Source organism: Lolium perenne, chromosome 2 (genome assembly GCF_019359855.2).
Source record: "Lolium perenne isolate Kyuss_39 chromosome 2, Kyuss_2.0, whole genome shotgun sequence".
In the NCBI taxonomy this organism is placed as follows: domain Eukaryota; kingdom Viridiplantae; phylum Streptophyta; class Magnoliopsida; order Poales; family Poaceae; genus Lolium; species Lolium perenne.
In genome coordinates, this window is record NC_067245.2 from 290883669 (window position 1) to 290900343 (window position 16675).

A 16675-nucleotide genomic window follows, 5' to 3' on the forward strand; every position below is an offset into this window, starting at 1 on the left:
CACAGAAAAAGAGCTTCGCGCCGCTCCCTCCAGAACCAATCGGTCGGAATAAAAGCATGGGTGCGCACGACCTAATACCTCCGATCCAGCAAACTCCAGGCAAAGCACTGTTACATTCGCCGACGGAGCCTTCCAGAACTCAACCCTCCGGCCAGATCACGAGTCCAGGCTTCCGGTAGGTCCTCATCTTCACGCAAGAGAGGCCCTAGGACCGTCGCCTTTATTCTGCAAGACATGAGATCCCAAGATCCACCATATCTTGCTGGCCATCTCCGGCGGAAGGAGGAGGCCGCCGCCAAGGTCGGGGCCGCCGCCCCGACGCCCAAGTGATGCGGGCAGAGCCGCAGACCATCGATGCAACCCACGCCGGAACCATGGTGCAGGAGCTCGGGGCCCTCCAGGACCATGCGGGTCCAGATCGAGCCCGCCACCCCACCGCCATCTGCCAACCGCCAGTCGCCGCACCTCCGGCCGCCGTTGCCACGCACCACCACCGCAAGGCCCGAGAGCGAGCGCCGCCGTCGCCGAGCCCTGCCGCGACCAGCAGGAGCCCCGCCGCCGCCACACCGCGCAAGCTTTGCCCGGCAGCGCCTTCGGCGGTGGCGGAGGGAAGGGACGGCGTGAGGGGAGGGGAACCCGGGCGGCGGCAGGTGGATCCCCGGTGCGGCGCAGCGCCGCCGCACGGGGGGATGGGGGGGAGCGGTTTAGGGTTTTGTTGCTTATCCCACCACCATATTTATAATTGCTACTAACCTTTCTGAACCTAATTGGACCCCTTTGCATCTTATGTCTCCTTTTTTTGAGATCACAAAACATTTATAAAAGATAAAAGCACGCTACACTACATCGGCATCAAAAGTTTTCGACCAATTGCCTTTGCCTTAAGTACCTACAACCGCTTGATTCCTTTTTTTTTTTTTGCGAAAAGGACTTGGTATTACTCAAGCAACAAGGTCACAATCGTTCTGGCATAGAGGTGGAATATCACCAGGACCCCGACCCAGGCCAAGTTTGAGACTGCGCCTGACTACGTACGACTAAAGTTTGCCAACACATGGCTTACAGTATTTTGCACACGGTTAATACAAACTAACTCCATATTGCATATGGATGAGAGAAGTTGCTTAATTTCCTAAACAATGATGGGTCCAACTTCAGCGATTGGATCTTCTTCGCAGCTACACTGCTGTCCAGCTCTACCGTGCAGGGGTAGAGTGGACCACTCCAACACCAAGGCCATGCCATCACGGCAGGCTTCTAGCTCCGCTTTGAGATGGCTCTGACAGGGATTTAAAAGCTTGCAAGCAGACACGATGATCTGGCCTTTAGCATCACGCAAAATCATCCCTGCACCACCCACACCTGACGCCTCACAAAAAGAACTATCAATGTTCAACTTCATACGACCCTCCGGTGGTTTCCTCCATGCACTACAGGAATGGGCCTATACGCCGACGGCCAAACCCTACGCCGAGGGCATTTTATCGGGGCCGTCGGCGTACGGCCTCGCCAGGGCAGCGCCGGAAGCCGACCGTCGGCGTCTAGGTACCGTCGGCGTATAGGCTCCTACGCCGAGGGCCGCCGTCGGCGTCTACCTGGCCCTCGGCGTAGAGGTCTCCATCACCTCACCTCGCACCCGCACCGTCACCGCCCTCTCACGGCGTCAGACAGACGCCAAGGGCTACCCTCGGCATAGGGCATGGCCACCCTATGCCGACGGCCACCCTCGGCATATAGACTTTTTTTTTTATTTTTTCTTTTTTCTCTCTCTCATATTACTTTATATTATGTTTCTATTATTTATTTACTAGTATGCATTATGTAAAAAATGGTTCTATTTTTTAAGAATTCGTAGATGGCATATGTAGGTCCCACGGGTGACGCTCTTCGCAGACGGGTCAACCGGAGCCACTAGGCCCAACATTTGCTATCGATGTACATATGGGTAGATCCGCGGGGTCCCCGCCCTACGGTTTCCCTAACCCTAACTCTAACCCTAACCCTAACCCTAACCCTAACTCTAACCCTAACTCTAACCCTAACTCTAACCCTAACCCTAACCCTAACTCTAGCCCTAACCCTAACCCTAGGGTTTCCACATACATTGCTAACTCTAACCCTAACCCTAACTCTAGCCCTAACCCTAACCCTAGGGTTTCCACATACATTGCTAACTCTAAGCCTAACCTAACCCTAACTCTAACCCTAACCCTAGGGTTTCCACATACATTGCTAACCCTAACTATAACCCTAACAGATCACTTGGTAAAACCCTAACCCTAGGGGTCCCGCCCTAGGGTTTCCCAAGAAACAGATCACCGGAGCGTCAGAATTGTTGGAAAACTTGCTTCTGCCCCTAACATACATGTACAAGTGTGATGTAAGGTTTGGCTAACCTTGGATGTACCCGGCGTTGACGATTTCCGCATAATGGGCTACCAGTTGGTAAAATCCAGGATCTGTATGTGGAAACCCCCGCCATGGCTCGAACGGAGCCTATTTTATGGTAAAGTATGCCCAACCTATCGTTTCCATGTACATATGTCCTAAACAAAGCAAACTAAATAAAAAAGTCCACTGGTAAACCCTCGCACGGAGAAAGCTATAGGGGTAGATGTGTGGGGTCCCCGCCCTAGGGTTTTCCAAGTTACAGACCACCGGAGCGTCGGAATCGCTGGAAAACTTGTGTGTGCCCACATGGCATGCACAAAAGTGATTTGAGATGGTTTTATATCCAAGGATACCCCCCAAGGTGTGTCCGGCTTCTCGGACAGGGGGTTCCTACACTTAGGCAGATTCTGCATGTATAGGGGGGAACTCCCTCGGAGGTGAACCGGAGAGAAACTTGAGATCATATGTGATGATCCTTGTTTCCAAATGTACCTATGACCTAACCAAGCTCAAATTGAGGCATATGCCCACCGGGGACCCCCGATGGGATGCAGTCAAAGGGGTAGACCGCGCGGTCAACAGAACTAGGGTTTCGTCGGAAATCGAGCATCAGATGTAGAGAATGGCCCCAAAACTTGTGTGTGTCCACATGGAATGCACAAAAGTGATTTGAGATGGTTTTATATCCAAGGCTACCCCCCCAGGTGTGTCCGGCTTCTCGGACAGGGGGTTCCTACACTTGGGCAGATTCTGCATGTATAGGGGGGAACTCCCTCGGAGGTGAACCGGAGAGAAACTTGAGATCATATGTGATGATCCTTGTTTCCAAATGTACCTATGACCTAACCAAGCTCAAATTGAGGCATATGCCCACCGGGGGACCCCCGATGGGATGCAGTCAAAGGGGTAGACCGCGCGGTCAACAGAACTAGGGTTTCGTCGGAAATCGAGCATCAGATGTAGAGAATGGCCCCAAAACTTGTGTGTGTCCACATGGAATGCACAAAAGTGATTTGAGATGGTTTTATATTCAAGGCTACCCCCCAGGTGTGTCCGGCTTCTCGGACAGGGGGTTACTACACTTAGGCAGATTATGCATGTATAAGGGGGAACTCCCTCGGAGGTGAACCGGAGAGAAACTTGAGATCATATGTGATGATCCTTGTTTCCAAATGTACCTATGACCTAACCAAGCTCAAATGGAGGCATATGCCCACCGGGGGACCCCCGATGGGATGCAGTCAAAGGGGTAGACCGCGCGGTCAACAGAACTAGGGTTTCGTCGGAAATCGAGCATCAGATGTAGAGAATGGCCCCAAAACTTGTGTGTGTCCACATGGAATGCACAAAAGTGATTTGAGATGGTTTTATATTCAAGGCTACCCCCCAGGTGTGTCCGGCTTCTCGGACAGGGGGTTACTACACTTAGGCAGATTATGCATGTATAGGGGGGAACTCCCTCGGAGGTGAACCGGAGAGAAACTTGAGATCATATGTGATGATCCTTGTTTCCACATGTACCTATGACCTAACCAAGCTCAAATGGAGGCATATGCCCACCGGGGGACCCCCGATGGGATGCAGTCAAAGGGGTAGACCGCGCGGTCCAACGTAACTAGGGTTTCGTCGGAAATCGAGCATCAGATGTAGAGAATGGCCCCAAAACTTGTGTGTGTCCACATGGAATGCACAAAAGTGATTTGAGATGGTTTTATATCCAAGGCTACCCCCCAGGTGTGTCCGGCTTCTCGGACAGGGGGTTCCTACACTTAGGCAGATTATGCATGTATAGGGGGGAACTCCCTCGGAGGTGAACCGGAGAGAAACTTGAGATCATATGTGATGATCCTTGTTTCCAAATGTACCTATGACCTAACCAAGCTCAAATGGAGGCATATGCCCACCGGGGGACCCCCGATGGGATGCAGTCAAAGGGGTAGACCGCGCGGTCAACAGAACTAGGGTTTCGTCGGAAATCGAGCATCAGATGTAGAGAATGGCCCCAAAACTTGTGTGTGTCCACATGGAATGCACAAAAGTGATTTGAGATGGTTTTATATCCAAGGCTACCCCCCAGGTGTGTCCGGCTTCTCGGACAGGGGGTTCCTACACTTAGGCAGATTCTGCATGTATAGGGGGGAACTCCCTCGGAGGTGAACCGGAGAGAAACTTGAGATCATATGTGATGATCCTTGTTTCCACATGTACCTATGACCTAACCAAGCTCAAATGGAGGCATATGCCCACCGGGGGACCCCCGATGGGATGCAGTCAAAGGGGTAGACCGCGCGGTCATCAGAACTAGGGTTTTGTCGGAAATCGAGCATCAGATGTAGAGAATGGCCCCAAAACTTGTGTGTGTCCACATGGAATGCACAAAAGTGATTTGAGATGGTTTTATATTCAAGGCTACCCCCCCAGGTGTGTCCGGCTTCTCGGACAGGGGGTTCCTACACTTGGGCAGATTCTGCATGTATAGGGGGGAACTCCCTCGGAGGTGAACCGGAGAGAAACTTGAGATCATATGTGATGATCCTTGTTTCCACATGTACCTATGAGCTAACCAAGCTCAAATGGAGGCATATGCCCACCGGGGGACCCCCGATGGGATGCAGTCAAAGGGGTAGACCGCGCGGTCAACAGAACTAGGGTTTTGTCGGAAATCGAGCATCAGATGTAGGGAATGGCCCCAAAACTTGTGTGTGTCCACATGGAATGCACAAAAGTGATTTGAGATGGTTTTATATCCAAGGCTACCCCCCCAGGTGTGTCCGGCTTCTCGGACAGGGGGTTCCTACACTTGGGCAGATTCTGCATGTATAGGGGGGAACTCCCTCGGAGGTGAACCGGAGAGAAACTTGAGATCATATGGGATGATCCTTGTTTCCACATGTACCTATGACCTAACACAACACAAAGGAAGAGAAAAGTCCATTGATCAGCTGTCATCGGAGGTCGGTCAAAGGGGTAGATCTACGGGGCTACCGGATTAGGGTTTTGTCTACCGGAGGGAATAGTGATGTAAGATAGGGTAATTATTGGTACTACATGTTCCGATGAACTAACACAACACAAAGTAAGAGAAAAGTCCATAGTTCAACTGTTATCGGAGGCCGGTCAAAGGGGTAGATCTGCGGGGCTCCCGGATTAGGGTTTCGTCTACCGGGGGGAATATTGATGTAAGATAGGGTAATTATTGATACTACATGTTACAATGACCTAACAAAACACAAAGTAAGAGAAAAGTCCATGGGTCAACTGTCATCGGAGGTCGGTCAAAGGGGTAGATCTGCGGGGCTACCGGATTAGGGTTTCGTCTATGGGAGAAAATGTTAAGTTAAGATGGTAACTTATTCCTATGACACGCGCCCGAGCCCGACCCACTCCCATTTACTTGTTCCTATGACATAAATAAACGCAAAGGTACATTAAAGTTCATAGGGGCAGCGCCGTTGGAGGCCAGACAAAGGGGTAGACCGCACGGTCAAAGAGGTAGACTGCACAGTCAAAGGGGTGGACCGCGCGATCGATTTAACGTCGACGCGGTCAATTTTTTATATGAACTAATTATTATATATATATATATTAGTATAATGTAGTCAGAAAAATAAATAAGAGAAAAAACAAAAAAAATAAAAAAAAAATTGAAAAAAGGGTCTATGCCGAGGGCCACCCTCGGCGTATAGCCGGCCCTCGGCATAGGGGGGCCGCTCCGACCCGTGTTACAAGGGAGCTGGTCTGGCTCGACCAGCTCCCAACCCTATCCGCGCCCGCCACCCTCCTGCCCCGCGCCGCCACCCTCCTCCTGCCCCGCGCCGCCACCCTCCTGCCCCGCGCCCGCACCTCCCCGTCGCCGGCCGCCCCGCACCTCCCCGTCGCCGGCCGCCCCGCACCTCCCCGTCGCCGGCCGCCCCGCAGCTGGCCGTCGGCCGCCCGCGCCCGCACCTCCCCGTCGCCGGCCGCCCCGCACCTCCCCTTCCCCGGCCGCCCTCCTCCCTGCCCCGCCCTTCCCCGGCCGCCCTCCTCCCCGACCCTCCTTCCCCGGCCGCCCTCCTCCCCTGCCCCTCCCCTTCCCCGGCCGCCCCGCCACGGCCCTCGCCCCGCAGCACACCGCGCCGCGCCGCCCCTCCTCCCCTCCCGCAGCACGCCGCAGCGGCCCCCTCCTCCCGCAGCACACCGCCCCGGCCCCCTCCTTCCGCAGCCGTGCCGCCCGAGCCTCTCCTCCCCTCACTGGCCGGCTCCATGGAGAGCTCAAAGGTATGCATTTTTTTTTTGTTAATTTGTTAGTTGTTAGTTAGTTAGTGTTGTTAGTTAGGTAACCAATTGGTAGTTAGTTAGTTAGTTAGGATAAATTGGTACTTATAAATAAAAATGTTACTTAGGGTAAATTGTTAGTTGCAGATTTATTGACTATTTTGTTTATTGTTTTAAATAGGCACCGGCGTGAGCACCCCGACGTGACGACCCGGGATCTTGACGCGATTCGCTCCGGCCACCGACATCGCCACCTCCACGTTCGACATCGCCACGCGATTCTCTCCGTCCGCCGAGGGTGAGCTAAAACATCGCCTCCCCTTCTCCGCATTTTCTTATGTCACTAGATTCATTTTCCAAGTCCAGTTGCGTAACCTAGGTGTCACTTCCCGTCCGCGAGCGTTACGCGGATAAATATGCATTAGTGGTCCGCATATTTTGAACCGTAACGCTTGCGGCATTTACGGGACAGTCGGCGGATGCGTAGTTGTCTACGTTTTCCATGTTCTACTCCGGTCCGAGTCAGGATTTGGCGGCGCCTCCCCGTTGTTCTCCGGATGCACATCCTCTCGGCTTTTTGCCGAGACGTGTATCGGGAGAGCAGCGGGGAGGTGCTGCCGAAATTCTGACTTGGACCGGGGTAGAGCATGGAGAACGTAGCCAACTACGGATCCGGCGGCTGCTAGGAGCCCACCTAGTAGAGATGTAGGTTGATGCATGTGGTTCGCCCGGTAAAATAAATAAAAATATGATGCATTTAATTTCCTATTTGATATAAATGCTATGTCTGTGGTTTGGCTCCCAATAAAGCAGAGGATGGCTGATAATGGATGGATGTACAATGAGCGTGTTAGTGCGACTGAGAAAACAGATGAGTGGACAAGGAAGACCCATTTTCTAGTGAATGAGTTAGCGCGTGGTACAAAGGGGCTGGTTCGGGCACTTTGCCCTTGTGTTCGCTGCGTGAAGCGTCAACGTCGTGGGACGGATGAAATGTATAGACACCTTCTGCAATATGGGTATATGCATGGGTACGTCACGGAAATCGACTTTGATGAGCGCGAACGTGGAGAGGTGAGGTGATGCGGCAGCGGCTCAATGGCAATGCGTACGATGGAGTTAGAGACTTTCTAGATGATCTCGTCCATGCCGATGTCCGGATTCGCCGCGAACCGGAGGCGCCGCCGTAACCGGAGGCGCCAGAACCGGAGGAACCAGAGCCAACCGCGAAGGCCTTCTATGATATGATTGCCGCGGCTAAGAGGCCTCTGTACGAGGGCGCCGCGATTTCTCAGCTCGATGCCATCTCCCAATGTCTAGCCGACAAGACCCGGTACAACACCACCCGTGAGGGCTTTGAAGCAAGTCTGAAAACAACTGGTAACATGTTGCCCAAAGATCATTGTCTCCGCCTCAAAGCTCGCACGCGACGAGGAGAATTATGAAGGACCTCAACATGGATTATCAAAGGATAGACTGTTGTCCGAAAGGCTGCGTTCTATTTTGGAGACAGTATGCGGAGGACAAGTACTGTCCCATCTCAGAAGCGATCTAGGTATGAAGAGGTAACGGGAAAGGATGGTCAGGTGAGGCGATCAAGCACCGCAAAGTCGATTCTTCGATATCTCCCATTCATAAAAAGAATCCAGCGGCTTTACATGCACGAGGAGACAGCCAAACAGATGACGTGGCACAAGTATGGGAAGAGATTCGTGGACGAAAACAAGAAGTTGAAGATGGGACATCCATCCGATGGTACGGCATGGAAGAACTTCGATACAAAACACCGCCTTAAGGCAGCCGAGGCTCGGAATGTCAGAATTGCGATAGCAACAGATGGCTTCAATCCATATGGTATGTCCAATGCCAATTACAGTTGCTGGCCCGTGTTTGTTATTCCGCTCAATCTCCCTCCCGGAGTCCTAATGACGAGGAAGACCATGTTTCTATCGCTGATCATTCCAGGCCCTCATTACCCGGGGAAGAATTTGAGTGTCTACATGCAGCCGATTGTGGAAGATTTGAACCACTCTTGGCACCACGGGACATTGACGTACGACCGAGCATCGAAGACAAACTTCTGCATGAGAGTTTGGTTGCAGTATACCATGCATGACATGCCCGGGTACGCCCTAACATGTGGATGGTGTACAGCTGGTAAGTGGCCATGCCCAGTGTGCAGGCATCGGCTTGAGTTCCTTTGGCTACAGAAGGGTCGCAAGTATGTTGCGTTTGACACGAATCGACAGTTCCTCAAAAGGAGGCATCCGTTTAGAGAAGACAAAAAGAACTTCAAGAAGGGCAAAGTTGTGCATGAAAAAAAAGATGTGCCGAAGTTTGATGGTACACTTGTTGAAGCCGAGCTACGTGCTCTCGTGCCGGCAGCGACGCCAACTGGCCATCAATTTGAGGGATATGGTGTAACGCACAACTGGACTCACGAGGCGGCTTTAACGAAGCTCGAGTATTACAAGGACCTCGAACTTCCCCATAACATCGATGTGATGCACACTGTAAAGAATGTCGCGGAGTCCGTCTTTCACACATGCCTGAACATTCCCGGGAAGTCAAAGGATAATGTCAAGGCTAGAGTCGATATTGAGATCCTATGTGATAGGGAAAAATTACACATGAAGCGTCCTATTGGCCGTCAAAAGAATTGGTTCAAGCCGCATGCCAACTTCTGCCTTGATTCCATCCAAAAGAAGGAGGCATTCGGGTGGCTCAAATACGTCGTGATGTTCCCGGATGGTTATTGCTCGAATATGAGTAAGGGAGTTAATCTTTCGACGGGAAAAGTCACCGGGCTCAAGAGTCACGACTATCATATATGGATTCAGCGGCTCATGCCGTGATGCTTCGAGGGTATAGTCGCGAGAAAGTCTGTAGAGTGCTTGCGCAGTTGAGCCATTTCTTCCGCACGCTCTGTGCTAAGCAGATATGTCCCGAGGTTATTGCAAAGCTACAACATACAGTGCCGGAGTTGCTATGCAATTTGGAGATGATATTTCCGCCAGGCTTCTTTACTCCGATGGCACATCTCATTGTGCACCTCGCCAACGAGGCACTCTTGGGTGGTCCGGTGCAGTTTCGTTGGCGATTCGTATTGAGAGAGAGTTTAAGTATATTCGAAAGATAACTGGAAACAAGGCCAAGATTGAAGCATGCATAGCTGAGGCAATATGCCTTCGGGAGATGGCAGATGCCGCGACAACGTACTATCCCGATGATGTTCCCACTCAGCATAACCCGGTCACTCGTTACAATGTCGACGTGCCCGAGAATGACCCCAAGCTAAAACTATTCCAATTCCCCGGTGGCAAGGCTGGTAAAGGAACAAAATATAAATTGGAGAACGAAGAGAAGGATTGTATAATGCTATATGTGCTTATGAACATGGAGGAAGTGATCCCATTCGTAAGGTAAAATGGTGAACAAATTACTTTGCAGCTAGTAACCTCGTCTCGGTCTAATGCTTATTTTCTCCTTTCAGCGAATTCACGGATGAAATGTGGCCGTATGATGAATTGCCCGAAACCTCGGAGATGGACACTCTACTGAAAGACGGTGCTCCGGAATTAATAAAAACTTTGTGACATGGTTCATGGAAAAAGTAATTTCTAACCTTTCCTCTTACATTGCAACACGTGACTTGTCCCTCTTATTACACGTAACTAATGCACACAACAAATTTGAAATGTTCTTGTAGGGCCGTGAGAGAAACGTTGATATGATAGATGAGTTGAAATGTGTTTCCCAAGGTTGTAGCCGTGAGGTGACCAAGTATGAGAAGTATGATGTGAATGGGTTTCGCTTCCACACAGAGACGCACCAGAAGGGCCGGGCGAATCCCAAAACGATAAATACTGGGGTCTTCACCAAAGGAGCCAACAACTTTGATTACTACGGAAGGTTACAAAGTGTATACGAGTTGACATTCAATCGTACGAACGTGCAACTCAATATCGTCGTGTTCAAGTGTCATTGGTTCGACCCAATAGGTGGACAGAGAAGTGATAAGTCCATTGGGTTAGTTGAAGTTAAGCCTTCAACCACCTATAGCGGAGCCGATGTCTTTATTGTGGCTCACCAAGCCAAGCAAGTTTATTATTTGCCCTACCCATGCCAGAAAGCGGAACTCAAGGGTTGGGAAGTCGTCTTCCAGGTATCGCCACATGGTAACCTACCGATTCCCTCTGAGGATGATTACAACAACATTGACCCCGTGACATACGAGGGGATTTTCTATCAAGAGGAACAGGACTTCGGGGAATATATTTTAGAACCGTTTGTTCAAGAAGACCTCGGGAACGATGCAGAAACTCGTGGTGAGTCAGTGGTGGATCTAAAGGACATATCTATGCTCGAGAAGTTACTTGAGGCGAATGACAATTATGATGAGCCTCCACCCGTCGACCCTTCAACTTTGTACTCACAAGATAGTGATAGTGATAGTGGGCCAGAGAAAGAGAAAGAGAAAGAGATGGAGTATGAGAGTGAGCATGAGAGCGATGATGGCTGGTGAGGGTCTTTTATTCTTAGTATTTATTATGTCAACATGCTTCTTAATTGCATTGTGCCTTTTATTCTTAGTATCTTCATTTTATTATGTCAACATGCTTCTTAATTGCATTGTGCCTTTTATTCTTAGTATCTTCATTTTATTATGTCAACATGCTTCTTAATTGCATTGTGCCTTTTATTCTTAGTATCTTCATTTTATTATGTCAACATGCTTCTTAATTGCATTGTGCCTTTTATTCTTAGTATCTTCATATAATATGTCTTTGTGCTTAACTGTTTTATTCTTCTCAATGCGGTGGATCGGACAATATGAGCAGCGGCAAGGCAGACTCCGAGAGCTTGCTTAAGACGCCGGCGCAGTGAAGAGGAATATTCCTAGACCCACTAGATGGAGTGATCGAGCCCCGGTGCAAAATCCGCGTTACGCCGATGGTACCGATGGAGGACGAGGACGAGGAGGACGAGGTGGAGGTCGAGGACGAGGACGAGGAGGACGAGGTGGAGGACGAGGTGGCGGCGGGGTACACATGGACTTTGACGAGCCACCCTCCGCTTCTGGCGACGTGGCTCCTGAGTTGTACCTAGAGGGTCCGTCTAGTGGGGAGGTGGAGATGGAGACGGAGTCTACACACGAGTCGGACTCTAGGGCTGAGTTGGAGGTGATGGAGGATGGGGGTGCGCCGAAGCCCTTGAAGCTTCGTGGAGAAGCTGGAGTCCCCGATGCGAGGAAGGAGCCGAAGACCCATGATGACAAGGCCCTTATCATTCCTTCGAGCGATGAGTAAGTGTACTACTTCAGAAATTTCGAACATGTATTTTCATCTTGGGCATAATAAACAATTTGGCATGTGTACTAATGTGTGATTTATTTGCAAAGAATCGGACATGGGATGCCAAGCCCCCCGCATGCCTAACAGCTTGCTTGGGGCTACGATTAAGAAGTTCGGCCCGGCAGATACACTCCCCTTAGCACGGTCCCCGGTGGCCCGACGAAGCTAGCCACTACTTGGGCGGACTATGAGGATGCCTCGCCGTAGGCTTCGCGACAGGCCGAGGCTGTGACCACCAAGTTCTGGGTAAGGCATATATTTCTCGAGCACCGTTCATAGTTGATGACCCTAATGTGCTAACTCATGACTTTCACAACTGATTTATGCATGATTGAAGTGCTTCTATCGTGTGGACCTGGAGCATGACACGTAGGCGCGTCTCACTTTGCGTGGCGCTTGCGAGAGGTTGACACCGCAGCAGTGGTACAACCAAAAGTTCACCAGCGCTAGTGCCTTCTGGGCTAACAAGGGTAAGAGGGTCAAGAAGGAGTACTATGTTGGTAACGAGCCTACGGAGGAATGGGCAATGACCATTGAGGAGTACATGTCGGTGAGTAAAATGTCAATGAGATTCTACATTGCTGCTAAGTTTTCATTGAATTATCTTGAGCTGAGTATTGCGTTTTCAGGTTTGTCCGGAGTGGGCCGAGCAGCATAGGGAGGCATGGGAGGAGCTGATTAGGGCGAGGTGGCTCAGGCAGGACGAGGAGTTTGCAGCCGTGTCGAGGCGTAACATGGAGAACCGAGGCACCGGTGGCACACACTGCGCGGGAAACCGCGACTACACCCGCTTCAAGGGGAAAAAGGTATGTATATACATGGAACGACCTTCATTCATTTCCCGCCATGTCTCATTTGTGGTACGCTTAACTTTTCTTTTCGCGATGCAGGTGGCCGAGGCACCACCTGGGGTGGTGCTTCATGATGCCCAGATATATGACATGATGCGGATGAAGCAGAAGCCCAATCCCGCATTGCCTCAGCCACAGTACTACGGCAATGCCAAGGCCGCCAAGGAGGACTACTGCGACATGGTCAAGTCTCGTCACCCCGAGGTGGATGACCCCTTGAGCATTCCGGTCGACGAGGAGTCGTTGGTCCTGTCGGGGCACGGGCGTCCGCATGGCCGTTTCCCTTGGATGAATAAGGCGGTCAAGCCTACCCACTCCACGAGCTACACGCGCCTCAAGCATACCCTCACCGCCGACAGCCCCCAGCCTCGTCCACGGCCTGCTCGTCCACCCGCCTACGATGTAAGTTTCCTCATTTTCATCCTCTTTCCGGTTTTCCTTCCTACATGGCTAAGTGTTTACGAGATTCATTGTTTCTGAAATTGTAGCCTGACTTCGAGGCGGCCTTCGAAGCCTGCAATGAAGCGTATCAGCAGGCCGTTGCCCAGTGGAATAGGCAGAATACGGCCTATATGACGTATTTATCAGTAAGTCTGAATCTTCCTTCTCGCGCAAGTAGATGACAAGTCTCAGTTTGATGCTTTATTTCTGCAAAGCCTAACTTGTAACCTATCTTGCAGGAAATGATGATCTCTATGTCTACTGGTACACCGCCACCGGATCGAGTTACCGTGGCGGGGGACATGCCTATCATGCCATCGAGGGCAGCTTTCGCTGCGACTTACTACGGATCCACACCGGAGGTAAGTTCTTTGCCAAACCGGTAGTTACCACTTTCCTTTGCCTCGCAAGTTGCTAACATGTAGGGAACACGTAGGGAACGGGATGGTCCGGGAACCAGGCATCGCCGGGTGGGCGCGAGGTCACACCGGTTCATGAAGGTGGTCGGTCTCCTGGGCGTTCTGCTGGTGTCTCTCCGTCGACTACTCCTGGGACTACTCCCGGTGCCTCTCCGTCGACTTCTCCTGGGCGTGCTACCGGTCCTTCTCCAGGTGGTTCTTCTGCAGCTTCTACCGGAGCGAAACCCCGGGCTGCTCGTTTCGCCAAGGATGTGGGCGGACACACCCCGCCCGGGTCCTTCCTCCGCTAGTCAGCACCGGGCTTCTTGCTTGCCATCATTTGCTACCTACTACTATGTATTGGATGACATGGCACTCTCCTCTTGTATGCTACTACATGCACCATGTATGCTACTATGTGGATTTCATGCTATTTATGTGAATTATGGTGATTTTGGATGAATTTGGATGTATTTGTATGCTACTATGTGGATTTCATGCTATTTACGTGAATTATGACGAATTTGGTCGATTTTGGATGAATTTGGTCGATTATATGATATTTATGTGAATTTGGTGGATTATATGAACTGGAACTGGAACTGGATTGAACTGGAACTGGAACTGGAAAACAGAAAAAAAAATGGCAGGCCCTATGCCGAGGGTAAGGCCGTCGGCATAGACCCTGACATAGGGCCATATGGTCAGGTCTATGCCGAGGGGGTTGCCCTCGGCGTAGCCCGACGCGCCCAGGCTCTGCCGCGTGTCCACGGCCTGGCTGCATGGATCAAGTATATGCCGAGGGGGTTGCCCTCGGCGTAGAGGCCCAGCTGGCGGCGCCACGACGCGCCACGTCGCCCACCCGCGAGGAGGCCTGGCTGCATGCGCCATGCAGACGCCGAGGGCCGGGCCGTCGGCATAGACTCCGTACGTGGCAGCCAGACGATGCGCCACGTCGCCCCCACGGCGCGCAGATGGCTGGGCTATGCCGAGGGGATTACCGTCGGCCTCTGACGGAGCACCGTTAACGGAGACGGCCGGCCGTGGCCAAACGCCGAGGGCAGCTACGCCGAGGGGAAGTCGCACCGTCGGTATAGGAGGCATACGCCGACGGCCGGCCCTACGCCGACGGCACGATGACTGGTGCCGAGGGACCTGGACGCCGAGGGGCTATGCCGAGGGCTGCCGTCGGCGTAGCCTACGCCGAGGGCCAGGCGTGGCTACGCCGAGGGCAGCCGGCCGTCGGCGTCTACGTCGATTCCTGTAGTGATGGGCGCGGTACATACATGCGTGTCCAGCCTCTTCTTGCTCTTCACCTTGCTTCGCTCCTAGGTCACCACTGTCTTTCCTTTTGCTGAATCAGCATCGGGAAACTGCTTAACCTTCAGTATGGACTCCAGGTAGCTACTCAAAAAACGGCGTAAGCTCTGGATGGTGCTGGATTCCTATTATGTCGGAGCTGTAGGCATGGGCAGGTTTCCTCTCTTAAGCCAACATATAAATGCCTTTTCGAAGAGGAGTCAATTAAAATAGCCTGTTATAGCGGTTTAAGCAGGTTGCCGCTAAATGTAGTCTACCTACAATTGTTTGCTATTTAGCTCCACTTTAGCGCCGTTGTAACAAGCTTGGAGGGCTGCGGACATGGTGTTTTGGCTTATAGGTGTAGATGCACCTATTATGAGAATTGTATTTTAAATTTATTTTTAAAAAATTAGAAAATCGAAATAAAATCCTGAGTGTGCATCCTCGCTCACAAAAGTTTGGCAAAATTTTTTTTTTGTATGCACTATGTAAAAAAAACAAAAAAGATATTTCGTTAAAAGCTATTTTGGAGCATCGAAAATTGTTTTTTACACTGGCCACAAAAAATAATATTTTTTTGTAAAACTTCGTGCGTGAACATATAATGTCTAGATGTACACCCTGATATTTTTTTTTAGAATTTTTAGACATTTTGAAATATGATTTTAAATAATGGGTGCATCTACACCTATGAGCCAAAGAGGATTTCCCGGAGTAGAGTTTTTTTTTTTCAAACGAAATATCGGGAAGAGTTGACGACACTTATTCTCTCGATGTAGCCCGAAGGATTTTCAGTGTAAATTTCTTAGTATGGTGTCGCTGTTCTTAATCTTTATTTTTATTTCCGAGGTTCTTAATTTCTAATGTGTCCACCTCATCTAACTAAAGAAAAGGTACCTTTTGGAAAATGGGGAGACACTACTTCCCTTCCCCAATAAACCGTTACTAATCTCTCAAAACCCAATTGGACTCCTTGACTTCTTCTTCTTTCATAATTTCAGATAACAAACGTTGAGAAGGTAAATACACGCCAAACTACCGTCATGGGCATCAAAAGTCTTCGACCAACTCCCGTAAGTAACTAACATTGCCCAATTCCTCTTATGTCAGAGCTGCACAATATAAATACATTTTGTAGGATGTGTAGGAAGATTCTTTTTGCACGGAAGTCGTCTAGGAAGAGCTTTTCCTGTAAAAGTTTATCGGTCTGTTGATAATCATCCTAGTAGTACAAAGAACTTAAAAGGTAATAAAAAATAAAAATAGGTTCTTAGAACCACGTACCGATGACTCCAAACACTGACGTGAGCTAAAGTCAGGCCATCGTCCTCACCCCTCCATCTCTAGAACCAAGAAAACCGTCGTGCTAAAACCTCAAGAACAATTGCATCAAAGCAGCAACCATACCAATGAACAAGAAAACCGACTAGATCCCAAGAGACTCACGGGACACACAACTCCACGTGCCCTCCGCCGACGCTAGATTCACCACCAGAGTAAGGATAGGACATGGATGTTGTTATTCTAACTTGAAAATGTAGCTGCCTCCTCACCATCTTGAGAAAAGGCATTATAGAACAATCTAAACAAATAAAGAGAACCCTCCTGCCGGGGTCTATGGCCAAGGCCACGGAAGGAGGAGCGGATCGGCAGTGTCGCTAGAGAGGGGGTGGAACCCTAGATG

At 50.6% G+C, this 16675-nt stretch overlaps 1 protein-coding gene across 1 annotated transcript; it reads left to right on the plus strand.

Annotated features, from left to right (window-relative positions):
* Positions 1–329: 329 nt before the first annotated feature.
* LOC127329453 (uncharacterized) lies at positions 330–14150 on the plus strand. The gene is made up of 8 exons (XM_071825709.1): positions 330–702; positions 6143–6648; positions 12373–12549; positions 12629–12805; positions 12890–13252; positions 13339–13437; positions 13531–13653; positions 13728–14150. Exons 1-8 carry the CDS (start codon positions 330–332, stop codon positions 13998–14000), a joined length of 2091 nt encoding a protein of 696 aa, XP_071681810.1. The 3' UTR covers positions 14001–14150.
* Positions 14151–16675: the final 2525 nt, after the last annotated feature.

What these genes read in the sequence shown, in the direction of transcription:
- LOC127329453 (XM_071825709.1), top strand. Translation starts at nt 330, where the DNA reads ATGCGGGCAGAGCCGCAGACCATCGATGCAACCCACGCCGGAACCATG. An exon ending in GCTCCATGGAGAGCTCAAAG is followed by an intron (nt 6,649 to 12,372) that starts GTATGCATTTTT and finishes CATGACACGTAG; the next exon opens with GCGCGTCTCACTTTGCGTGG. An exon ending in CCTATATGACGTATTTATCA is followed by an intron (nt 13,438 to 13,530) that starts GTAAGTCTGAAT and finishes CCTATCTTGCAG; the next exon opens with GAAATGATGATCTCTATGTC.